This window comes from Pangasianodon hypophthalmus, chromosome 8, assembly GCF_027358585.1.
Source record: "Pangasianodon hypophthalmus isolate fPanHyp1 chromosome 8, fPanHyp1.pri, whole genome shotgun sequence".
Lineage (NCBI taxonomy): Eukaryota > Metazoa > Chordata > Actinopteri > Siluriformes > Pangasiidae > Pangasianodon > Pangasianodon hypophthalmus.
The window spans coordinates 25,095,658-25,121,948 of NC_069717.1; the positions used below are offsets into that span (position 1 = coordinate 25,095,658).

General features: G+C 41.0%; 1 protein-coding gene across 4 annotated transcripts in view; it reads left to right on the forward strand.

Moving 5' to 3' along the window:
• The first annotated feature begins 259 nt into the window (after nucleotides 1–259).
• The window catches only part of fgfr1a (fibroblast growth factor receptor 1a), a 36,847-nt gene continuing 10,815 nt past the window's right edge, over nucleotides 260–26,291 (forward strand). For 2 of the 4 annotated variants that reach the window (XM_026925142.3, XM_026925145.3), the window contains exons 1-7: nucleotides 265–937; nucleotides 9,433–9,593; nucleotides 18,771–19,025; nucleotides 19,138–19,242; nucleotides 19,933–20,105; nucleotides 23,191–23,314; nucleotides 24,490–24,680. In XM_026925142.3, coding sequence (XP_026780943.1) covers nucleotides 9,497–9,593; nucleotides 18,771–19,025; nucleotides 19,138–19,242; nucleotides 19,933–20,105; nucleotides 23,191–23,314; nucleotides 24,490–24,680 — 945 coding nt within the window. In that variant the 5' untranslated portion in view covers nucleotides 265–937; nucleotides 9,433–9,496. Of the gene's footprint in view, nucleotides 938–9,432; nucleotides 9,594–18,770; nucleotides 19,026–19,137; nucleotides 19,243–19,932; nucleotides 20,106–23,190; nucleotides 23,315–24,489; nucleotides 24,681–25,275; nucleotides 25,427–26,291 lie in introns of all 4 variants that reach the window. The other 2 variants (XM_026925141.3, XM_026925144.3) reach the window with 2 other exon arrangements.

The window sequence follows — 26,291 nt, forward strand, 5'->3', positions numbered from 1 at the left end:
GAGGGGGAGGGTTCTGGCTGAAGGGGGGGGGGGGGGGGGGGGTGTTAAATCAAAGCCGTGCAAAAGCGAGCGCGTGCGTGCGTGTGTGCGCGCGTATGTTTATGCGTTTGTGCGTGCATTTGTGCGCGCGCGTGTGCGTATGTGTATGCGTGCGCGCGCGCCAGCTCCTTCCAGCGTCGTAGCGGAGCCGCACGCGCGACTCTGGAATCTCCTCCTTCCTTCCTTCCTTCTCTCCCTTCTTTTTTTTTTTTTTTTGGGAGCTTCACACCGCGGTGGGGGAGGAACGCGGACAGGAGGAAAGTAAAGCAAAGAGAGAGAGAGAGAGAGAGAGAAATCACTCCGGGATGCGAACGTGAGAGTTTTTCGCTTTCTCAGTCTCTCCGAACACGGAAAAGAAAAAGAGTTTGGGTTTCTTTCTTTCTCTCTCTCCTTTTTTAATCTGTTCTGTAGTTTGGATACTTTGAAGAGGATTTACGATCAAAGAAGCGGTAAAAGTTTTTTTTCTTCTTTTCTCTCCCTCCTCGCCTCCTCGCGCGGAGAGCAAACCGCGTCCTGAACAGAGAGAAAAAGAAAAGAAGAGAAAAGAAAAAGAAAGGAGGAGGAAAGAAAGAAAGAAAGAAGCACGGGTGGAATTCTCAGCAGTGGAAAGGTGGAAGCTGACGGTGCGACTCCTGGTCGGAAATCTTATCCCAGTCTCTAAATCCAAACTCGTACACGCTTGGATTTGGATTTGTCTCTCTCAGCTTCAGCGCTTCTGCTGTGCCAAGTGAGCGAGAAACACAACACACTTGTGTTGTGTTGTTTTGCTACCTTTTTTAAAAACAACAACAACAACAACAACAAAAAACTAGAGAACAAAAGGTAATACGGAAATAAGTAACTTTTTCTTCAACTATCTTCTACAACACCGGAGAAGTTGTTTACCTCAGAGGGAAAGGTGAGTACCTCAGGCGACATGTTGAAACTAATTAAATATGCTGTGGGTTTATTATTATTTTAAAAATATGTTTAATTCTTTTTTTATTCAGTTTTCATGTCTGAGAGATAAATTATAAAGTGCAAAATGAGAGTAGAAAAATGAGAGGAACTATTAACCAGACTGCTGTTTGTGTTTACCTCAGTTACCTCATAGCTTCATTTATCTTATAGTCTCATAGCCTCGTTTACCTCATGGTCTCATTTATCTCATTTACCTCATAGTCTCATTTACCTCATAGTCTCATAGCCTCGTTTACCTCATGGTCTCATTTACCTCATAGTCTCATTTATCTCATTTACCTCATAGTCTCATTTATCTCATTTACCTCATAGTCTCATTTATCTCATTTACCTCATAGTCTCATAGCCTCGTTTACCTCATGGTCTCATTTATCTCATTTACCTCATGGTCTCATTTATCTCATTTACCTCATGGTCTCATTTATCTCATTTACCTCATAGTCTCATTTACCTCATAGTCTCATTTATCTCATAGTCTCATTTCTCATTTACCTCATGGTCTCATTTATCTCATTTACCTCATGGTCTCATTTATCTCATTTACCTCATAGTCTCATTTATCTCATTTACCTCATAGTCTCATTTATCTCATAGTCTCATAGCCTCATTTACTTCATAGTCTCATTTACCTCATGGTCTCATTTATCTCATTTACCTCATAGTCTCATTTATCTCATAGTCTCATAGCCTCATTTACTTCATAGTCTCATTTATCTCATAGTCTCATAGCCTCATTTACCTCATGGTCTCATTTATCTCATTTGCCTCATAGTCTCATAGCCTCATTTGCCTCATAGTCTTTGTGCTTTGGAGAGTAGTTTACCTCAGACTCAACAGGAAACACTGCCAAAGCTTGGACTAATTTTCTAATTTTACCTCATGCTGTAGTTATATAAAATGTGATGTGTGCATATATATATATTATGTAATTATGGCAGAACAAATATGCAGAGGTTTTACAGCCATATATTCCACTGTCATGTTGCATCAACTTCAGATGTTGGGACTTTTTCAAATAAGTTGTGACAAAAGGTTTGGAAGTGTCTTTTTTTTTTTTTTTTTTTTTTAATCCTTCTAAAGTAAAATCATTCAAAAAGTTCTCCATCCTTTTGACTTCATTTATAAAGAGTGAAGCATGTAAAGGTTTTTTTTTTTCTTTTAAAGTGTGTTACTAATTTTGTCAACATGTTGCACTGATGATGATGATGATGATGATGAAGAAGATGATGATCTCAGTAGTGGCATTCATGCTGTTTATGCAGAGAATTTTATACAGAGAGAGTTTTTCTCTCTCTCCCTCTCTCTGTCTTTTTCTAAGATTGGTTTCTGGATTGTTCTGTAGCAGAACTCTCTTTTGGTTCTGAACAGTGAACTAAAGTTGTTTAGTGATGAAAACTGTTTTAGTTCTTGGATTCGTTTTCATGCATAAACTGACGAGAATTTCCGACACGCATGTAATGTGAGAGTAGCCGTCGATTATGGAGTGAATCTGTATTTAATTGAGTTTAGTAGCTTTCCTGTTTAGACTACATGATGATAGTGATCTCACCATCCAGAGAATTGGAGCTCTTTTAACACCTGTGTTGAATTTGAATATTATATGGACAGGCCAACTAAACTTTCTCAAACAGGACCGGATTGTATTTTTGGGAGCTTCTCGCCTGTCTGTGTGCTTTATTTGTGACAGCTACAGAGACGCCGCCGTGTTTCTTTGAAGGCTTGCAGAGACTTGTACACTTCCACATGTCACAGAACCCAGCCTGTAATTCATTTACATCCTTCTTGGATTATTCTGTAGAAGGCTCTGCATTTTCAAACTACTAGATCTCCCTCCCACATGTACCCACAAATACCCCCTCGCTACCACACGTCCACACAGATTCACCTCCAACCCACCCCCCATTTCCAATTCAGCGTCCCTAAAAAACTTTGGCTGCCGATGAGTGTCCATTGAAATTCGCAGTAAAAGCGTTCATGGTCAATTTCCACCTTGTGCCTGGGAAGCAATGCAGCTTGAATGCCCTCTGCAGCATGCGCAGATCTGATCTGAATCTAATGCAAAGCAGGACTGAAAAGCAGAGTGCATAGAAAATATAGATATTAGCATTATTTATCCCACGGCACTGTTGAACACTCAATTCTGTTCCTGCAGAAGGTGTTGATTTATTTTCTATAACAGAAACTTTGACGATAGTTCCGGCTGTAATTCGGATCCCCATATATTAATGTGCTTGTTCTAATACATTATCATTCATTCGTACATAAGGCAAAGTTTTTTTGTTAGGAAATATTAAATCGTGGCATTCATGCTGTTTATGACTCCATTTATGGAAGGAGTCTCCAGTAGCAGAGCTTTGTAACAGCAAGTTTTCCGCCATGTGAAAGTCTTCAAGACTTTGTGCTTTTTGGTTTCTTTGTCACTCTGTATAACCAAGCTGCATTTTCTTTTGCTCAATAACTGCAAGAGAGGAAAAAGTGTGTGTCAAAGGAGTGTTTGATAATAGGTAAAATAATGTATATGATATAATGAACTAACTTGTGTTGCAGAGTTTCCCAACTTTAAATGTAGCTGTAAATAGATAAAAAGTATAATGTGTCATTCATTAATAAATAGAAATCGTAATTGTTGGCAAATTGCTGTGGTGTAAAAGGAATAAAACACTTCAGGCTGTGATTTTTTAGGAAAATAATCGGCTTTGGGGTGGTAGCAGTAATCTAGCTTTGTGTCATTTTCCATTAACAGCATGCTCTTACATATTCACAAATAACTATATGTTAACCACCAAAAACCATTGGTGTCCAAACTAGTTGCCAAAGTTTTGTAACATTAGATTTATGGTTCACTTTAAGTCACAAAGGCAAGATGAAATGTCTGTAATGTCTGGTCTTTTTAATGACATTCCATTCTTTTGGCGGTTATCTTGTTTTTTTTTTTTATTTGTATGTTTTTTTTTCTTGACCTTTGAAATGGAGAACTGGAGCAAACCTTGTAAAAACACAGCCGTTTAAGGCCATAATTACATCAATTAGTGAAATTGGAGGGCAGATTGCTGCACTAGCTGGTCCTGCAGGATTTGGCCAGTGTTTCTTCAGCGGCGCCTTCAAAGCGGGTCAGAAGTTCAGAGGCACTGCAGTGAAATGGTGTTCTTGACCTGGAAAGGCTTATTGAGGAAAGTCTAGCTCCACCGTCTTTTCAAAGAAGAATTAGGACAATGGTGGTATATAATTAAATGCCATCCATCATAGCCACCTTCTTTGTTTACATTCATAGCAGAAATTCAGCAGAAGGGTGTATTTCATAGGGCATAGCAGCTTGTCTTGCAGCATGGTTGAACTAGCAATGTGCATTTCAACAGCTCTGTGGCTCAAATTAGGTTAGAGCTGGTCTAACTATATAGCTTATGTTTGCTACATGTACACTCTGTGTTAATCGAGTCTAGCTAGCTTTATTTTTGATTGCCATACAGATTGGTTCATAGTGCGTACAGTATCATCCAGGAATAAAGTTTTTGTAGTGCTCCAGCCTCTAATTATTTAATGTTTTGCACACTCTGTAGGCTGCAGTAGCTACCCATAGATGAAGTTTTCTTATCTTTTTGACTCCAATCAAGGAAAAAAAGAGATGCTGGTGAGGGAAAGACTGTTTATTATTTTGTGTTTGTTCCACAACATTAAACGTAACTATAAACTATAACTCAGCCTTGTGCAAGCTTTCTCATAGTTGGGAAACACTTTGGCTGAAGTATGTAGATACTTTTTACGTTAATCTTTTACGAGAAAGCACTCACAAGTTTAGCTTCCTTGGAACTTTAAATATATAAAGTCACATTCTCTCCGACACACAGCACGTTGTTTATTGTAGAGGAACTGGTGGTAGGCATCTGATAATCAGTTATAGGAGTTTCTGTGATACTCGACAAGTAACTATACAGCGTTTCATTCATTTTTTTCAGGCAGCTTTGCTCAGAGGAATTTGGAGGCAGCATTTGTCCTCCTGAGATGTTGTAAGGAATAAGCAAAGCCGTCTTCTAAGGGAATAAGGAATCCCATAAATCTATTCACCAATTCAGAGGTCCATGCATGACATTTTATTGCATTTACTCAATTCTGTGCAAATCAGATATGCCCTGCTAAAGTGATAATTCCGACTGGCTCGAATGATTCCTCAGACCAATCTAATGTCGCATATAGTCCAATGTCTCTTCAGTTCCCCACTCACAACTTTAGATCCTATCTGCAGTTAGTTCACATTTACTGTTTGATGTGCAAAAATTTTATCCTGTCATATACGACCTCTCGCTTGAAATGAAGTAGCAGAGTTCATTGATGCCACTGGTGAGTAGACATAGCTAGTACAGTTGGCTTGCTTTGCTAATCCACTGGACAGTGCATGTCCAGTATCCATCCTTACAAAAGTGAATCTACAGAGGCTTCCAAATGGCGCAACAGAAAAGCATATGCCCTAACGTCAGGAGATTGTGAGTTTGAATCCCACAGCCATCTGTGGCCAGGAGGCAGTGGAGCAAAATTAACCATGCTCTTCGGGTGGGAGGGATGGCATACTCTCTGTCCCCTGTCAATCACAGCAACACAAGCCAATCGTGGCTGTCTGTGAGCTCATAATATCTGCAGAAGAGGGTAGATAGCACTTTCCTCCGAGTATGTTACATCGCCTTGTGATGCAGCATGAGCAGCAGTTTGAAAAGATGAACTTTTCTCAGAGGAAGCACATGTTAGCCAGCCTCAAGGAAAAAAAAAAAGAGAGAGAGAGACAAACTACCAATGACAAGCGACTTGTCTTTTACTATTGGGAACATAAGGTTATGATTTGGCTAGGAGTCCAAGACCACATAATTGCCTCTTCTCTCTGGGTGGGAAGGACCTCCTCTCCTGTTGATTGTAGCACTAGCTGGTTGAAGTGACTGTGATTCATGTTAGCACTCTCCTCCAAGCGTGATCAGCTGCCATGTGGTGTTGCACTTACTGAATGGCTTCATGTGCCAGTCACTTGGTGCATATAGTCGGTAGCTGTATCTGCCAGATCTTCTGCTCGGAGATTCTGAGGATGAAAGCAATGTTCCCACCGGACATTCTTTTGGGTGGAACTGCACAACAGAGTGTGTGGTAGTGTGGGGCAGGAATGATCCACCCTCTAATTTTTGAAAAAGCAGCAGCCAGCAACCCTTTAAAAATACGTCCACCTTTCAAAACAGCCCTGCTATCACTAAGCTTTTTTCCTGCACGTAAATAGCTGACACTCTGTGTGACCTACAGGCTCAACCTGAAGTTTGGATATTAAGGAAATGAAATGCATGGCAAAGTACTGCGATGCACCCAGATACAGGAGTGGCAGAATAACTTATTTGAATAGTACACATAGCTTTTCAAGCAAATCAGTTATGCACAGGGCATGAGGTGTAAGAAAAGAGAAAGTCAAAAACATTTCCAGCATTACACCACAAGCACAGTGGCCTCGACTTTACTGCTGCCGGACACTTTGGACTACGTTCCGCTCAGCTAGCAGGCAGCGATAATGAGGGTGTGTGCGCCTTGGCCCCGTTCCCCTCCGCCGATCACAGCGAGACAACATCCTGGGCTCCGTTTAATTAGGGGTCCGACCACTCTGCTTTTCACTCTTCCGCTCCACTCCTGCTTCAGCGTGCGCTTTAATGAATAGCTAGGTCTGTTCCACAGCTTGCATGAGTTGCCACTCGTTTGTTTACACAGAGTAACAGGAAACCCGAACTGCACTTGTTTAGATCTTTTTCAGTTTTCTCCACATGGGGGCCAGGAACTGAGCAATCAAAATAGCAATATTTTGAAATATGAAAAGGTGGAAAGATTGTTGCCACTATACTGAGCGTACAAATGTGTTCAGTTGTGCTGTGCTCTAATATCAGGGAGTGTGTTGGAACTATCCAAAATAAAGAAATAAGAAATGAGCAACAGATTTCTTAAAAAAAAAAAAAAAAAAAAAACAGTATTAGCTACAGTGTTTTACAGACATTGTAGAGTTTTTTAATTCGTTTTCGTTTTGTTTTATTTGGTAGATTCCTGTCAGGTTCTGTCTTTGCTCTTGTAGAATGGTCATTATGTTCTCTCTCTAATCACCGAATAGCTGCACGTTTTGTAAATATTTAGGTCTGAAAGCTTTAAGAGAGATGTGAGACTAGTTTTAAATATTTACATCTGTCTTTTGGAGCCGCTGGGACGTTTGGTCTATTTAGAAGCTCAGAGACAATCTTGTTTTTTTGAAATGAGTCTTTCAGGTTTATTGCTTACTTTCTTTAACTCTGGTTCAAACTTATTCATATAGGAACAGAAGAGAGCAATGTGATAACGGCAAATTTGTTTTGGAAGGAGGGAAAAAAAAATACATATTTTCTGACACACATCAAAGTGCTGCCTGTCCGTCCTCAGCAGTGCTCTGTGTGTGTGTGTGTGTGTGTGTGTGTGTGTGTGTGTGTTTGGCTGACATGGTGCGAACGTGACTGGCCGTAAGCTCCTCTCACTTCCGAGTGTCTGGCAACAGACGGGAGCTGCTGGAAAGGAAGCTCATTCTCTGATTTACACACACATTTTCCTGTAGAGACCATCTCTCCACCCAGTCCCCTTGTCTCTCTCTATCTCTCTCTCTCTATTGCTATCTCCCTCTCCCTCTCTCTCTCTCTCTCTCCCTCTCCAGGCTCCTGCGTTCAGTCGTTTGACCCTTAGGCTCACAGGGGGCGCATTGGCAAACTCCGTAGGGTGCCAGTATTTTTTCTTCTTCCTCCATTCTCCTGCAGTCATAGCATTTGTTCACTGCTCCCGGTGAGGAGCAGCTGGAAAGGTGACGAAATGCCCGACGGAGGGATTTGCATAAACTCCAAGGCAGTGATTAATAGACAAATGACTTTTGCCGCATACAAAATTGAGCTTTTAGTATCGAGGGTAATTTGGCATTGCTTAAAAGGCAACACAAGATCTTCAGTTGCCTTAAAGTGTGGTCTGTTCTTTGCACAGAACAAATCCCAGAACAAATGCCCCCCAAGCTAATGAGTGTGTTTGTATAAGAGTGAGTAACATTTGGTGAATGAGCTCCAGCAATCAATAGGACAAATGGTGTGTTGGGTTCATGCGGGGATGGGATGTACTCTAGCATGGGTGTCTTTGTCTGTCTGTCTTAGGGCTCTCCACTGTTTTCTGTCAGCTCATGGGAAATCTTAGCCATACACGTCCACTGTAATATTCAGCTTTGTTCTATTATCAGTCAGTGTTATATGAAACTGTTGCTTTACCTTGTAAAGTAGAATACTCGATTCTGATTGGTCAGAAAGTGTTGATTAATTTTCTCAAAGCTCTGAAATGAGTGCAAAATGCACTCATTCTAGTACGTTGCTGTTTCTATAGTAACAACTAATTCACACGAATTTGTATAGCTTAAGCGTCACATAGTCTAAACATAATAATAATCCTGTTTAAAAAATGCAAGTGTTGTTGATACAGTGAAAGTTTTTTTTGTAAGTACATGTTTAATTAACACATTTGTGGAAGGAGTCTCCAGGGTCAGATATTTTTTATTATTTTTTTTTTTAACTATAAGTTTTCCGACACAGGAGTCTTCAGGACAGAGGGGTTTGCGCTTTGCCAATTCCCTGTAACATCACGAGGGAGCAAAAAGAGAGGCTGGAGAGGGAAAGACTGTTATAGCTGCTATAATGTAAGGAATAAGAAGATGTCGTTTGTTGATAAAACACTTCAGGGTGTGTTGTTATTGGAAAATACCAGCTTCAGGGTGGCAGCAGTAACTCTACCATGTATTCTTGATTGTTTTCCTATAACAGCCTGTCCTCAAGTGTTTTACTCCTTACTTAAAATGCAGCTTAGTGTGTCTTCATTTTATTTAGATATAACATCTTCTCTCTTCAGCTTCCACAGTGCCAGCAAGTGAAGGATTTAATTGGAAAAATGTCCATTCCTTTTTCTTATCATCACATAAATGTCAGCAAATCAGAGTACAAACGAGCAAGGCTGGAATCCTTGAGTGCTTTAGGGATGTGCTGTTCTGTAGTGACGCAGCAGCAGTTAGATTTGCCAGAGTGAAGGTACGCTAGTTTTTATCACGTTTTAAATGCTCAGTCACTCTGTCTCTGCTGCATAAAGTTCTCAGCTGCACAGCCAAAGCAACATCGCTGTTTCCGAAAGAGTGGTTTTGGATTTTACTGGAATTCGAGGCCTGTGGTTGTTGTCTTGGCTTCTGGCCCAGTCTGAGAAGTTGGCAGAGTGATTTTTGCCCTGACTGAAGGACAGTTTTCCTCACTCACACAGTGACGTACATTCAAAAAACGATTCCTGTTTACTGTCCCGTTGAGCCGTTACATTTAAAATAAAGTTCTCCTATAGGTAATGTAGTGTCTAATAAAGTGTATGTGTTTTTGTGTGTGTGTGTGTTAGACCTGATGTCCTAGCTGAGTGTATGGAGAGCTGCGCCAGGCAACGAGCTCTGCTGTAGAGGAGCATGATGAAGAGCACAATGAAGGTCATGCTGCTGCTGTTCTCGGTTCTTCTAACCCAGCCTCTGCAGGGCCACACCAGGCCGGCCAGCCCAGAGCAAGGTGAGAAACTTTTCTTTAACCCCCCATACACATGCTTTACTTTGTCACATTCACATAGTGTTCTTGCACCTTCGCTGTTCTTCACTACAGCTATCCACAGTCAAACGAACAGTTTAACTAAATGACCACTCTAAAATCTAAATGACAGGCTAAAGCCTTATTTAAACTTTGGGTTTGGAAGGTTTTCTAAACAGTTGGCAGAATTAAGCCGTGGATTTCCGACATGCTTAGGCCATTTTGGAAAAGAAGTCTTTACATATTTGGTTTTGTTTTTTTTTTCCACAAAGTCAAACACACGATGCTGATGAGTACATTCTTGTATTCCTGAATACTGTTTACCATGTTATCAACACAGGAAAGAAACACACAATACCACAGAAATGCATTTTCAGCAAATCTCTGGGTTGTGATTAGTAATCCGGTTTTATAGCTAGCTATAAAATGAATCAGCCATACATGGGCTGTTTAAAATACATAGAACGTTTGTCGAATAGAGTCATATAGCGAGTCAGATAGTGAGTCAAATAGCAAGCCACTAGTGAAAGTTCACATCAAATTCTCTTTTTAGGTTTCAAGAGCATAATTCCTGTTTTAGCAAGTCATAGACTGAGTCGTACAGAGAGTTGACTAGCAAGTCACTAGAAGTTGTTCACATCTAATACAGTTTTAAGGTTCCAAGAGCATAATTCCTGTTTTAGCGAGTCAAAGAGTGAGTCATACAGTGAGTTGAATAGCGAGTCATGTCGCGAGGCTCTAGTGGAAGTTCATATCTAATACTTTTAAGGTTCAAAGAGCCACGTGCTAGCGAATTGAACTGTGAGTCACCAATGGAAGTTGACATCTAATACTCATTGTTAAGTTCAAAGACCATAATTCATGTGTTAGTGAGTCGAGTAGCAAGCCTCTAAGTTGAAGTTCACATCTAGTAGTCATTTTCAGGAGCATAATTTGTCTGTTAGCGAGTCCATTAGTGAGTCATATAGTGAGCAACTAGTGGAAGTTCATATCTAATAATCTTTCTAGGTTCAAAGAACATAATCTGTGTGTTAGTGAGTCAAGTAGCAAGTCACCAATATAAGTTCACATCTACTACTCATCTTCAAGTTCAAAGGGCATAATTCATGTGCTGGCGAGTCGAAAAGTGAGTCAAATATCCCTAGCCGCTAGTGGAAGTTCACATCTAGTATTCATTTTCGGGTTCAAAGAGGGTGATTTGTGTGTTTATGTGCTTTTCCAAAACAAGTCTGAAGGCCTGTGTGGAACCCTTAAACAAGGAGCAGGTTAAACTTAAACACCAAACCCCACACACAGATGGTGCTAGAGGAGAGAAAGAGGGAGGGGGAGAGAGAGCACACCATGAAATGAAATCCTGAAAAATGTGTCTCTTGGCAACATTCCACGGTGGTGAAGGCTGCTGTCTCGCTCACAGGTTTAAACGTGCTCCACCTTTGCACTTCTGTTTGGGAAAACCAGCGTGGCCTGGGGCAAGACAAACACCACACGTTACTATTCCCATATTATGATAGAAGTGCTGTATCTCTCTCTCTCTCTCTCTCTCTGTCTCCTCCTCCCCCCCTTTCTGTCTGTCTATCAGTCTGTCTATCTGTCTGTCTCACTACCTCTTCTCTCTGGCTTTAAATAAACCAGGTTTGGGTTAAACTAGGGAGCCAGTATACAGGGGCGTGTAGTTGTTGCCATCTCTAGCCTCCAGGTACGCAAAAATATCTCTCCCCCTCGTCTTTTTGTCTCTCTGTACTCCTTTTGTAATGAAAAGGTATTTGTTGTCAAGGGAAGACTCGACTACCAGGAAAGCTATAAATTACTGCATTTTTTTAAAAAGGAGGAGAGGAGACAGCGAGCACTCCACCCTGTGGCGGTATTCCACAGTGGAGATCGTGTTTCTGGGAAAGAGAGCCCAGTTTTCATTCTGATACGCAGCAGAGAGATATATGAATAAGCGAGGCCTAGATATATCATCTAAACACACGGTGGACATTTCAGGAAGTCCAGGTAGGGTTAATGCTGGGTCAGCCAACAAGAAAATAAAACCTAAAATGTTCAGATAGTGGATTCTTGTGCGTTTATGGCTTCTTGCTTAAGAGGCTTGCTGATTGACCAGTGCCTTCAGGGGTTCAAGAAATGACAGGAGGAAGAAGGAGTGGAACAGATAGAAGAAGAGTCTGAATGTGACAGATTAGCTTTTAACCTTCTCTGCCACTCCATCACCAAATGGTCAGGCGTGCTCAGGGGCCCTCTGCCCCTTTTCCTCTCTTCTCCTCCCATCTTCCTCCCGTCACGGTAAATGGCAGTCTCTTCCCGCTCCTCTTTTTTCCCCCCCTCGTTTCCTGTGGAGTGAATGATAGTTTCAGCTGTCGACGAGTGGCCTGACGTGCCGGCATTTGTGCGGTTTGTCCACCTCCTCCCCAGGAAAAAACAAACGAAACCAAACACTAGGACCCTCAGCAAGTGCAGTTCAAATGCCATCTTAAAGCAATCAGCAGTTGTAATCCTAGCAGCCTGTGTTTTTCATTTTCTTTTGGGTTTTCTGTTTTGAAAATAAATAGAAAATATCCAGAAAATCCATTTATTTCAGTCATCATGTCTGTATTAGAAGAATTCAGTTCCTGCTTTGAATTTACGAAATTCCTTTAAGTTTACTTCGATTCCTTTTTATATTTGGATTAATTCTGCATTGAATCGTATGCTTATATGAAGTGTTTACATTTGTAGAGGAAGTTTGGTGTTGGTGTTCATGCATAACCCTTCTGCAGATGAAAGCTTCAGAGCCACTTTGCGTAGGCCTGGTGGAGCTGTGCATGTATACAGGGCCTCACTGCATCTCAGCAGCACAGAGCCATGCTGAGGATCAGTCTCCTATAGATTCCTTTGAATCTCAGCTTACTCCTTCTGAGACTGGGGGGGGTCAGTCAAAGGAAGGAGGAAGAGTGGAAGGATTAGTCGTCACTGGGCTTATGGCATGTTTGTGGTTCCGCTGTGGTAACAGTGATTCGAGTTAATGAAAACTTCGTGCATTGTGTTTTCGACAAAGGTAATAAAACGCAGCTTTTCACCAGTTGCAGTCCGTTTCGTTATTTTGTGCATGTGCAGTGTATGTCAACAAGATTTTTAGCCCAAGTCCGTGTTTTCTAAACATCCCAGAGCGTCCGTGTTTTTGTTCTTGACTCACTTCCAACACTCCTGTATGAGGTATTCAGTTTTCCTGGTGGTTTAGGAGCGAGAAAGGGCATAATTGTGTGGACGCTGGCTTAAACTGAGTTCCCTGAAGGAAGAACAGTAGAATTAAGAGCTAGTAATGAGAAGCCTGCTTGAAAAAGCTTTCCTCCTGTTTGCTACCTGACCTATTTTGTCTAATGCGCTGTTCAACTAAAGCACGTAACTCAGAATGTCCGACCTCTGACTAGAGTGAAAAAACAATAAACAAAAAGAGAAACACTTTCTCGGCTTGGAGTTACTGCACTGAAAGTCAGGAAGGGGTGTTCAACCCTGTGTTGAGCACATGACGTTATAACAACATGGATGCTCACACCGTCAACAGCCACTTCTATTATAGGTTCTCAACCTTGGGGTCGTGCCCCCACGTGGAGTCTCCTGAGAAGCAGGAGATTTATTTTTTACCAATCACTATTTATAAACTAGTGCAAGAAAGCATGAATACTCCACGCCCCAATGCACGCGAGCCGCAATGCTTTTGGTGTGAAACAGACTGCAATAACTGTGACGATTTTGAGTATAAATTGATTTAAGATTAGTGTTCTTCTTTAAATTTAAAGAAAGTTACCTAGCAGACACATTAGTTGGTTAAATCTGCAACATTGACAATACTCTTTGCTGTTTTGAAAACGACATGAACATATTTGACAGCACTTTTAACTATTTAATGGCTACAAAATTAATACATTTTTTTATATATAAAAAAATAGCATTCATATTTCATAATTTAAATCATAATTTAACTAAAAATATAAATAAAATGTAAAAAAATAAATGCAAAATAAACAAATAAAATTAAATAAATATAAATAAAAAACATTGAAAATGAGGAAAATTTTATATATATATATATATATATATATATATATATATATATATATATATATATATATATATATATATATATATATATATATTATTTTTTTTTTTTTTACATTTTTGAGTTTTAGAGATTAATTGCAAAATTTAAATTTTACATCATCTGCTTCCCGTCAGTTTGTAGTTATTAAAATAATACAAATTTAATTAAAAAAAAAGATATATATCATAAAAGATATCATAATAAAGAAAAGTGTATTGTGTGTATTGTAATTTATCACAATATCTGTATTGTCACATCGCCTAGCCCTACGTTTAAAGTAAGCACTTAGCACTAACATTAGCTGGCTAACTTGTTGCTAGTTCATGAGCCATGCTTTCATGAGAGCGTCCATGATTTTTCCCCACTTTGTAGCTTGAATGTGCTGAGGATAAAAATCACATAATTCCGAGTAAAGTTGATTGCAGCATAAATAACTTTGAAGCAGCTGGTAGTTGCTTATGGAAGGAATATTTGCCCCTGGACGTAACAAAAATCCAAGAGGATATTTGAAAGGAAAGCACTCAATTTTCCTGCTTTCTTTTTGTTTTGTTTTGTTTCTTTTTTTTTCCTGGAACAAATTAGTTGAAGATGGCAGTGCAGCATGGAAAACTGATGCCTGTTTTGGCACTGCTGTACGGAACGATGTGTGTGTGTGTATGTGTGTGGCGCATCCATATTTGTGCATAGCGACCTGCTTACATTCCTTTCCACTATTCCCCCTTTATTTGGAATTATCCTTCTCTTTATCTCTCTCTAATACACACACTCGCTTGGCCTCTGTGGAGATGGGGACGGGTGGAGACTGAGCTGAGGGAACAATAGGTGTGATTCAGTGGGACAGGCTGATCTCACCCCCACTCCCCTTCTCACTGTGTGTGTGTGTGTGTGTGTGTGTGTGTGTGTGTGTGTGTGTGTGTGTGTGTGTGTGTGTGTGTGTGTGTGTGCTGGTGCGTGCTTGGGTTGTGATTGTTTGTAGAACTGCAGCCATTGTGAACAAATGTCATTAGCGTCTATGGCTTGATGGAGGCCCACGTGAGAGCGGTGTGTGAGCGGGGGTTGGGAGAGCATTTGCCCCCATTTGCTTATTGCCTTCACAATGAGAAGAGATCTCCACTAATCAAAGCAAGTGATAGGTGGACTTGTGCAGATAATCAAATTTGCTAATGAAATTAATATTTAAAAGCTTTGATTCTTGTTTCACGGCTTGCTGTTAAGGCTGTAAAGAAAAACTCTTGTATACAGAGTCAAAACTGGGACACATCAGTGCATGTTCTGTTTATCGGAACTGAATCATTTTGGATCAGACATGAATCGAATCATATCGGTGCTGAACCGATTCATATCAGATCAGTAGTGAATTGAACTTGTATCATTTTTGTATTGCATTGTCTGAAAGAGGGAGATTCACACCCCTACATTCTAACCAGACATTTTAAACCTCTGTCCAGTCCTCTTTTCCTCCCTCCATCATTCAGCCACGAGTGCGGCTTCCTAAAGGAAATCCCAGTGCTCGTTTTCTTTGTTCTATTGCTTCCTATTCGGAACCAATGAAATCTCTAATGCTGAAAGCTCTCTGATCCAGCTGGTGCAATTCAGCCTTTTTTTTCTTTTTTTTTTTTTTTTTTTTCTTTTTTTTTTTTTAAATACAGGAAAAAAACCTTTCCTGTCATGATTGGATATCGTTTATCATGCTGCACGTCAGTCAGTCATTGAAGATGGTTCGAAGTGGGAATAGGGAGAGTGCCTGTTCCCGGCGAGCTCCTTTTTTTCCTTGAAAATATGGCCTTTGATCCGACTTAATCTCATCGTGGAATCTGGAGGATTGGCTAAGTCAGGGAGAAGATGTGCAGCTCGGAAGGATTTCAGCTTTTGAAAGAGAAGAAGACAATTGCAAACAAAAAAAAAAAACAAGTCGCTTTTTTCCATTGCAGTGCAATAATCAGTTATTGTTAGGATTTAGGACACAAAGTGACTGTAGAAGACACACAGTGAACAGCGAGTTTAAGCAATCTCCTTTCCTTTATTGGTTTAATTGGTATAGTAAAGTTGGCAACATCTGTCCTCTGACGCTTGTACAATATTACCTTGTTTCATTTGTTTTGTTTCTTGTGTTATTATATTTGTGTTGATCTCCAGGAAGGAAGGATATCCGTTAGCACCCGCGTATCAGCTGGTCGCCTGCTCGTATCGTTTAATTTGTGTAGATTTGGTAGCAAAGGTCAGTAGTTGACTGTATAGTTTCCTGACTCAGTTAAACGCCCGTGTCTTGTGTCTCTGTCAGGACGAGAGAATATGAAAATCTCTTGCGAGGGTTTGTGCGTCCTCACTTTTCGCGCACACAGCTACTGATAATGCTTTGGGGCATTTCTTGAGTGGCTGGCAATTGACCCTAATAAAGAGATTAGATGTGAGATATGCTCATTGTGGCACTGTGATGGAAATGTGTATGGTGAGAGGAATTTGTGGCCACTGGCAGTTGGTGTGTGTGTGTGTGTGTGTGTGTGTGTGTGTGTGTGTGTGTGTGTGTGTGTGTGTGTGTGTATGTGTGTAGGGTAAAATGGAGAACTAAACCACGGTGGCTGGCTTCTGCAGCACTTCAAAGTGACACTGCTTTTTACAGCAACTCTTTTATGGCCTGCCTGTGACCTGGAGTAATAGCATGAATGTTGACAGAGGCTTATCAACTGAAGGGAGGGAGGAAAAAAAGGTTATTAAAAGGGTGGAGGGATGGAAGGGAAAAATGTAAAAAAAAAAGGGCTATGAGCTACGAAGTCAGCACGACATAATCTTTATCTGTCATTCAGCCTCAGTTCCTGACTGTCTGCTCTTTTTTTTTTTTTTTTCCCCTCCATGTCTCTGGTTTTTTTCCAGGGTGAAGTTGAGCCCCATAACCCTTCTGTTCCTCTCAGGATTAGTAGTCTGTTCAACAAGCAGGAAATACCTTAACTGGGCCTTACTGGGGTCACCATGGTTACTTTGCCCGAGAACCTGCCGCTACAGGCCTCCAGACTTTTCTCTCTCTCAGTCTGTCTGCTTTGCTTGTACTCACCCTTTGCATGCTTTGTTTGCAACGATAATAGTACTGACGGAGGGGGCAGGACCGCTGCATTGTCACTAGCCAGTAGGGAATTCTGGATTTGTAGGCGTGGCATCGTCTTTCATCGGACTCAACCTGACATATGCTGAAAAAGTATGAGCTCTGCAACATATCATTAGGAAACCGGGAAAGCCTTTTTCATCATGAACATCTATTATCATCATTAGCCTAGTTTGTGTTGCCTTCATTGCCAGTTCTGCATGCATTTTAAAGAAATGTCAACTCACAATGCAAGCTCTATCCCTTTTGTAAATCGTTAAGTACATTCACCAAACTGAAGGCACCACAATTGAATTTAAAAAAAGTATTAAAATTACCATTTCAATACAAAACCATTTGGCATTTGTGCTGTTCTGAGATCTCACCTTGACCTATTGTGATTCAGGCAGGAACAATTAGCATGTGACTCTATTTTACAAGTGAGACTTTTATAAGGAGCGCTGAACCAGAAGACTAGAAGACCTCCTGCCAAGTATCCCAGCAAGGACCATTTGTCCTATCAACCCCCCCCGAAACCCCCCCCCCCCCCCCCCCCCCAAGATTGGCTCACTAGCTAGTTGGACACATTTGGAAGAAAAAAAAAAATTGGTGCATCAGTGTTGTGTTTACCATCCACATGAAAAGCAGAAAATCTCAGTCGTCTTCCTCAGAAGCAACAGGGGCTCAGGTGGCTGTGATACTCCCTTCCTCATACTCTTCCAGCCCACAATTCAATTTGGGCTCCCGCTTATGATTGACCTGACAATTGGCCTTGACTAATTCAAGCTGAGATTTGATAGTGCTGGATCAGAGCTTTGAGTAAGGTTTTTAGCAGACTGATGTTCTGGAGGCAGGAAACTCAACAGTTTGGTATTGGATAAAAGATTAGGAGGATGCGTAGAACAAAAAAAATGTATATTTTATTAGATTTCCTCTAGAGCAGAGGTCACAAGGATTATCAGCACACTGAAGTCGGTGCTGACTCTGAACCCTGTGAACCCTGTTTTGGATGAACCTTATACATGGAATTCTCATGATGAGATGCACATTACTCTGGAAAGTAAAAGCACATACCTCTCACTACTACTCGTTTCCTCATGACATGTTTTGCCTAGAAATTAAGGAAGAACCTGACTGTGAATATTTCATAAGTAGCTAGCTCACAGAAGCCTCTTTTCCACCGCTGTTAGAGCTGACACACTGTTTCATGTTACAGTTTGAAATTTTTACTGTATATATAATAACCTAGTCTGAAGCTATCATGGTTATCACAGTAAAAGTACACAAGCTAGTGGTGATTATTAGAGGAAAAAATGTATTTAAAAAAAGAAAAAAGTGTCTTTGGAAATCCTTGTCTATATAACAAAAACCAATGGAAGCAAAAAGCTCAAATCCCCTAATTGTTCTGACTTCTCACAAAAAGAATGATTTTTTTCTTAAATGCTGACTGTGTAAGAGATTTTCTCACATTGTTGTTATAAGTGGAAAGAGAGGAAGGTGCAAGGAAAGGTGGTGCTGTGCAGAGCTGCCAAAAACAGATAGTCGTTTTGTGTAGTTCTGGCCACCAAATCCAAGTTTTTATTTGCATTTGAGAGCCAGCATGTACTGAACACTAAGGTTAAGAACATGCCAGGAGTAGCAGCAGAGGTAGCAAATGTAACGTGTAAAGAGTTTTCAGTGCGCTCGTGTCCCCTGTGCCAATAAACAGAAGGTGCTTTTGTATGATTTAGAGCGTCCAGTGGAAGGGGTTTGTGAAATTTTTTTGTCTAGCTGACTGTGCCAAAAAAATGTCCCGAGTGTGGCTTGAAATCATTCTGGGCTTAATCGTACTCATGTGAAAATTCCATCACAGTGGTTTGCTCAGAGCTTCAGCCCTACAGTGAAAAAGAGGCTGTAGTTTTCCTGTCATGCTGTCTTCTTCCCTGTCTTCTTCCCTGTCTTCTTCCCTGTCTTCTTCCCTGTCCTCTAACTCTACTGTTTTATCTGTCTACTTGTGTGTTGTGTGCAGTTGCCCTGTTAGAAACCGCCGTATACACCTTGTATGAGGGCGATAAACTGGAGCTGAAGTGTAGGAGTAAAGAAGAGCCTCAGGAGGTGAGTTGGACCAAGGACCAAGTTTCCCTCACTGACGGGGAACACACTCATCTACGCAACGGTCAGCTGGAGATCGAGGGAGTGGAACTAGCCGACTCGGGCCTTTATGGCTGCTTCGCCCGAGGCCCTGCAGGCAACCACACAGAGTATTTTAACATCAATGTCACATGTAAGAAAGAGAGCTGTGAAAAGTTTTCCAGATAAAAGAAAACATGGCCAGATCTTGTTTTGATATAACAAGATCTCATTTGCTGAGCTTTTTTTTTTTTCTTTTGTGTTAGATGCCCTGGCTTCATCTGAAGATGATGACGACGATGAGTCTTCTTCAGAGGAAACGAAGCAGTCCAGCAGCCAGAAGTTACTCTCTAACAGCCAAGAGCTATCGCGTGAGTGTGTCTGTCGCCTCTGTAGACTCATAAATATCTACACTGTAACATGAATGAACTCTAAAGCTGATTTAGTGAGCCTGGCTGATGCATTTACACCATTTGCAAAGCTCTTCGCATGAAGTATTTTTCAGTCAGGCAAGTAATGGTGTAATTGTGGAAACTCGTGGACTGGTCCTCTTAGTAGTCCTGAAGTATTCCAGCAGGACATTTCACCTCAACTGCTTAGAGCAGTTCTGTGGAATGCACTTTAGGCTAGAGTTGGGGGTTGATAGGGTTTCCTTCCATTTGGTGGATTAGTCTTGATGTGTTAAGGCACGCTCATTACCCATCTTACATCCTGTGCTGCTGCTGCTAGAGATGATGTGTATCGGCCACAGATTTGTATGTTGACTCTGATTTAATCCGCTATCTGTGACTTGTTATACCATGCCACTGTAGAATTCTCCCTTCTGATTGGTGAGATAGTAAAACACTTCAGGATGTTGTGTTATCAGCAAATAACCAACTTCGAGGTTGTAACTCTGCTTCATCACCCCAACTTATCATTAATTATTTTCCTATAACAGCATGCGCATTCCCAAGTGTGATGATGTGTACCTCAGACGACTCCAAATATGAATCTCTCACATTCTTGTAAATTTTCTTTTGGTTTCACTTGATTGTATCTCGCTCGTTTTCATTTTTCAGCAACGGCTCCAGAGTGGGCTCAGCCTGATAAGATGGAGAAGAAGCTCCACGCGGTTCCAGCCAGCAGAACCGTCAGATTCCGCTGCTCAGCCATCGGAAACCCGACACCCACGCTCAAGTGGCTGAAGAACGGCAAGGAGTTTAAGAAAGACCAGCGCATAGGAGGCTTCAAGGTGAGAACATCATCAAAGTATCATCATTTCAAATTATTCCTTAAAAATGATCTGAAAGTGTGTGCATGTTTGTTTAATTTTAATGTGCTGTGTGTGCTGTGCTTAAGTTCCACACCAGCGTCAGTTGAAAGGTAACACCTGTCCCAACACACAGACACAATGAGGTTTTTTTTTTTTTAATATACAGGGCTTCAGGGCAGAACTCTGTAGTATGTCTGACCTGGAAGCTTCAGGTTTATGCTGTTCTTGGACAACAATGGGCTTGGCTATACTTCTTTTATTCAGCTGCTTGCATTGAAGACAAAGTGGACTCTTAAGGACTGATATTTTTCTTTAGTAATCGCAGTCGGTAATAATATTTTTTTGGTATTAAATCTTCCAAAATTACCAAATTTTTTTTTGCTGCTTTGCAAAGAGTTAATTTCTCCACTCATTTTCTAATTTCTTCATTTTAATTACTGCTTTTACATTTCAAGGCAGAGGAACATTATGTATCGTTAGTAAACTCTTTGTAGCAAGTAACCTTTACTATAAAAATATAATCATATTAGTGTGCCTAAAGCTTAGTGTGTCCCAAAGTTAAAAGGAATTAATTACTGCAATGTTTCTGTTCTTCTACCAGTAGCAGCTCATAAGAAACTGGCAAAAGTGAAATTTTTGTGAAATCAAAGTGTAATGCATCACCAGTCATGACTCAGTATTCCCATTTATTCATTTCATTTCATGACATTTAATATTCACTGCATTATATGTTTAGGACAAATTTGTTCCCTCTCACCACAAGGGACACTGTGTCTCCCTTTTTTCTTCTGTAGACTCTCCAAGCATCAATGTGCGTGTGAGGTCATGTGGTACAACGTATACGCTTGCTAGTCACAGTAAATAAGGAGGAATAGTGGCGTTTGTTTTATGCAGTAGTTGCCTGAGCACAAATGCTATAGAATCAGATTGCACTGAGAAATAAACTGAAATTGCAATACTTTTTTTTTTTTTTTTTTTTTGTGACCCATAACTCAGTGTATTCTTCTGGGTGGCTGTACAGGACAAATATTAAAAACCACAATATTGAACTAATGAAGAACCCACAGAGTTTTATTAAAGTCACATATAAACTAGTCAGTCAGACATTAGTCATGTTTTCCACTGGGTAGAGTTGGAGCGAGAACGGGTCTCGTTTTAATCAGGAACATTACGGCTGCTCCTCTGTTTAGACCGATCAGAAGCCTGGCTTGATGGTGGTACTGCATTATAGCAACTTGGCGTGCCTGTGTTTCTCATTGAGGTGTTCCTCAGCTGGGAGGCATTAGGCCTCTTCCTCCTCTCTCGCTCAGCCCCACACCATACACACTTTACCATCTGGAGAGTGTTTCAGCCTGCCACAGTCCAACACACGTGCACACAAACGCTCACCTTCTCACACATGCACATACACACTCCTTGATGTTTACACGCGTACTTATGCACAACTGCAGCAGATGCCGTAATAGATGTCTGCAGACGTTTTCATCTCTTGCACACGTGCAACCACAACCACGTGCACGTCTAACTTTGAAGAAGTGCAGGGGTGCCGTTCAGGGGGGCAGTCGGCTTTTATGAATGAGCCCCCACCCCAGTTTCTCCCAGTTTCCTCCTTTTTTTCCCTTTTCTTCTGGGTTTAACAAGAGTCCAGCTTCATTGTTCAATTACATTAAGCATATGTTGAGAGGAAGTTAGGCAGACCATGTGTACGTGTGTTTGTGCAACAGGCCACATCTGGGATCCTGCAGCTGGAACAGCTATAACTCCCATTTAAACAGACCCCTCCAAAACACCCTTTATCCTACTCCCTAATAAGAACGAGAACAGAAAGTCATAAACTCTCTTTTGGTCTGCAGATCTGATCTTTGCCATGACTTTGAAATGGCTAGTAGAATAATTAACAGATGTTATACACTCACTGGCCAGTTTAATAAGAATACCTGTACGCCTGCTCATTCATGCACTTATCCAATCAGACAGTCATGCGGCATGTGGACTGGTTTGAGCTGACAGGAAGCCTAATGTAACTCAAATTACCAGTCTTTACAAACGTGGTGAGCAGAAAAGCGTCCCACGTCAAACTTTTAGGCAGATGGGCTACAACAGCAGAAGACCATGTCATGTTCCATGTTTTGTGCATTCTGGGATGCTTTTCTGCTCACCACGTTTGTAACGAGTGGTTATTTGAGTTAATGTAGCCTTCTTGTCAGCATGAACCATCATCAAGAACGCGTTTTGACCTCAAAACTGCCACTTACTAGATGTTTGTTTTTTGCATAATTCTGTGTAAACTCTACAGACTGTTGTGCATGAAAATACTAGCAGATCAGCCATTTTGAAATGTGCAAACCAGCTCGTCTTGCACCAAAAACCACGCCACGGTCAAAGTCACTGAGATCACTTTTTTCCCATTCTGATGTTTGATGTGAACAATAACTGAAGCTCCTGACCTGCATGCATCATGCTGCTGTCACATGATTTGCTGATTGGGTAATTGTATGAACAAGCAGGGATACAGGTGTTCCCATTAAAGTGGCCAATGAGTGTATGTGCTGTAACAATATCTGAAATAGTAAATGTTTTCTTGGATTTGGATATGGTTCTGTGTCTGTAGAAATGATTTTTCCCTGTAGTGTATTGTAGTTTAGGTATGTGCCGTTCACTGGATGTTGGACTGACTGCATCAAGGTCTGCTGCCAATGTCCTCCTGTTAAACATATTTACTTTCTGATTTGGGTTGTTCCTGTCCATTAGTCATGTTTTATCGTTTGCAATATCTCTGCTGCTGATTTTCTAGAGATGTGAAAACAGCCTTCCTGGAAGCTCTGACAAAACCCTTATGTTAACTTCCTTTCAAGTTGAGATTTGAAATCTTTCTGCATTTGCTCATGGTTTTAAAAGCTCATTAACTTCCTAGACATAAATAATGGCATATAAAAGTATATGCAAAGGTTTTCTTTTGTCTCAGTGTCTGTCGTCTGTGAAAGTCTTAAACTGTGCACAGAGATTAAAGTTGCAAATAATAAGCTGCGAACGCAAAGAAATAAATGGCTTTCTTTACACACAGGTGCGAGAAAGTTTGTGGGCGATCATAATGGACTCAGTGGTGCCCTCAGACAAAGGCAACTACACCTGTGTGGTGGAAAATAAGTACGGCAGCATCAACCACACCTATCAGCTGGACGTAGTTGGTGAGCTTATGCATTTTCTGTACCTTTTTTTTGCCCTGCTTTTTTTTTTTTTTTTTTTTTTTTGTACATACTTGCTGCAGGATTAATTTAATTAAGTACTCACTATGTGTTTGTAATTACGCTCTTGTTGTACTGGACTTGTTTAATCGTGTTAAATTCTTTGTGCTGCTTTAAATCACTGAATCAATTTTATCTGTTTAAAGCTGCAGCTAATTTATGAGGAGGTTCCAAAGAAATGGTTGAGAATGTACACATTACATTAACTAGATTTAATTAAATGCAAATGTGGGTAATTTTATGTTGGTTCAATACCATTAATGGGTAACACTGCTGTACTGAAATAAATAGATGTAATGGTGCAAACGCCATGTAGGTGTCAAGAACAGGCACTTCTTTATTGATGAGGCACTGGAAAGTGTTTATTAAGTCGACTGTGTGTGAAAGCTAAAAATGCGGTCACATGATGAAGGCAAAGCATTTGGAATAAATTAGCACAAAGCTGCCGATTGGCTGGCATGGATGATATTTACACACATAGCAAGTAGGTAATTAATCAAAGCCACAGCCCAGTGCAGACTTTATTCAACTGGGATCATCTGACACAAATAACATGTCATATACAAATACACACAGGCATGCAAACATTTGAAAAACCACTCGCACACCTCTTATAATTCAGTGACATTTCTATAAGCACTCGGGTTGTGCTTCGAGACTAATCCGCGGCGCCACCGCTCTCAGTGAGAGTGAAAACAGGCGCTCTTATCCCATGCTGGCACGCAGTTGCTCCAGACGCAGCGCTTCATTAGCTGCCCCTCCTTCAGCACAAGCTGTGCTTTACAACTTTGTTTGACTCCCTACAGTTGCAGTCTGGACATTTTGCATGATGGTGTCCGTGTAGCCTGTGTACAAGATTATCATAGGATAAGCAATTAGTGTAACGTATGGCTAAACAAAGCAGGGAGTTTGACTAGTGTGCCCAGGAAGTATTGTTTATGTGGTTGCCTCCTCCCACTGCACAGCTTTAAACACTGAGTAACAGAAGTTCTCAAGTTGCCCTAGAAGCATTATGTGTATCATGTGTATCATAATGTCTGAAAGAAGGAGATTCGCATCCTTACTAATGAGTGTTTCTCAGCTTCTCAGTTTTTCTCTTTTGTGTGCGTGTGTTTCAGAGCGTTCACCTCACAGGCCCATTCTCCAAGCCGGCCTGCCTGCTAATCGCACAGCAGTGGTGGGCAGCGATGTGGAGTTTGAGTGCAAAGTCTTCAGTGACCCTCAGCCACACATCCAGTGGCTCAAACACATCGAGGTCAACGGCAGCAAAGTGGGAGAAGATGGTCTGCCCTACGTCAAAATCTTAAAGGTAACCATCAACTGTTGTACACTTAAGCAGTGAAGTTCTTCATAAATCGGTCTTCATGTCTAATTTAATAAATGTTTTATAGAGGAATGTTAAGCATACTGGCGAAGAAAAATGTTTAACAGCATGCTTTAGATAAAAATGCAGAGTAAAGGTGTCCTTGAATGTAGCTACAGCAAAGCTATGTCATTGCTAATTACGAAATGTAACTAATGATTCATATCGTAGGTTCTTAGTTTTTTTAATCAGTATGTGTTATCTTAAGTAATGCCATCATAACCTTCAGTAACCAGTCATGAAAATCTTTAATATTGAACAAACCATTGTCACTTGTTTGGTTTTGACCTGTTGTTTTCCATTGCCACTTTTTGACAAATAACATTGTGAGGTGAAAATTCCCTCCATAAACAGTGTGTGCAAGGTAAACATAACCCATGTCCTTGGCAAACAATCATAATTCACTTTGCCAGCGGAAATGGCCAATTTGTACCCTCTCATCCCCATTTAGTCACCATGGCAACTTGTGGCGTGACAGCTGCGCTCTCTGTATGCTCAGGCAACCTCACTTTGACCTCTGACCTCTGTTTGACCTCCGCAGCACTCTGGGGTCAACAGCTCGGACACGCAGGTTCTGACGCTGTACAACGTGACGGAGGAGGAGAGTGGGGAGTATATTTGTAAAGTGTCCAATTATATAGGCCAAGCCAACCAGTCAGCATGGCTCACCGTCACTAAACACGCCTCCACAGGTAACACACCACTTACGGGAGCCCCGGGAAGATAAAAAGCAGAAATATAGATGGATAAACTGGATAACAGGCAGTTAGGAAACAACTCTGAGACATCTCCCTCTCCTCCTCCTTTTTTCCCCCTCCTTGGTGCCCTGGACTGTTATTGACGCCATGGAAAAACCCAGCAGAGCCAACTGGAAGTGTTTGAGCCTTCACGTTGGACTCATTCCTTTTCTCCTCTCCACCTAACGATTACCCTGTGCCCTCCTAATAAGGGTACATTTCTTACTCTCTGTCAAATTAGTTTTGCTTGCCTGGCCTTCAAAGGCTTTTCCACTGAGCTGAGAGACCAGGCATTCCTTAGCCTTTATCATGCATGTTTTTTTTTTTTTTTTTTCTTGGCAGCTTACCCAACTTGTTTCTGAGTCTTTCACTCCTTACTTTCTCTTCTTGTCTCTCTTATCTGTCTAGAGGTGTGTGGGGGATAATTTTTTAATCCCATTCCTGCACATTCATAAGGAATTCTGATCAATGCCACCTAAAGGAATTGTGACCAAGCCCATAGGAATTTTGACCAATCCTGCCTAATCCCATAGGAATTCTGACTAATCCTGCCTTTTCCTGAAGTAACTCTGCCCAATCCCATAGGAAGTCTGACCAATCTTTCCCACTCCCATAGAAATTCTGCCCAATTCTCCCCATTCCCATAGGAATTTTGACCAATCCCTCTCACTCCCATAGGAAATCTGTAATAATAATTCCCACTCCTATAGGAATTCTTACCAATCCTGCCTGTTCCTGAAGGAATTCCAACCAGTCTTTCCCACTCCTGAAGCAATTTTGACCAATCCTTCCCGATCCCATAGGAATTCTGACCAATCCT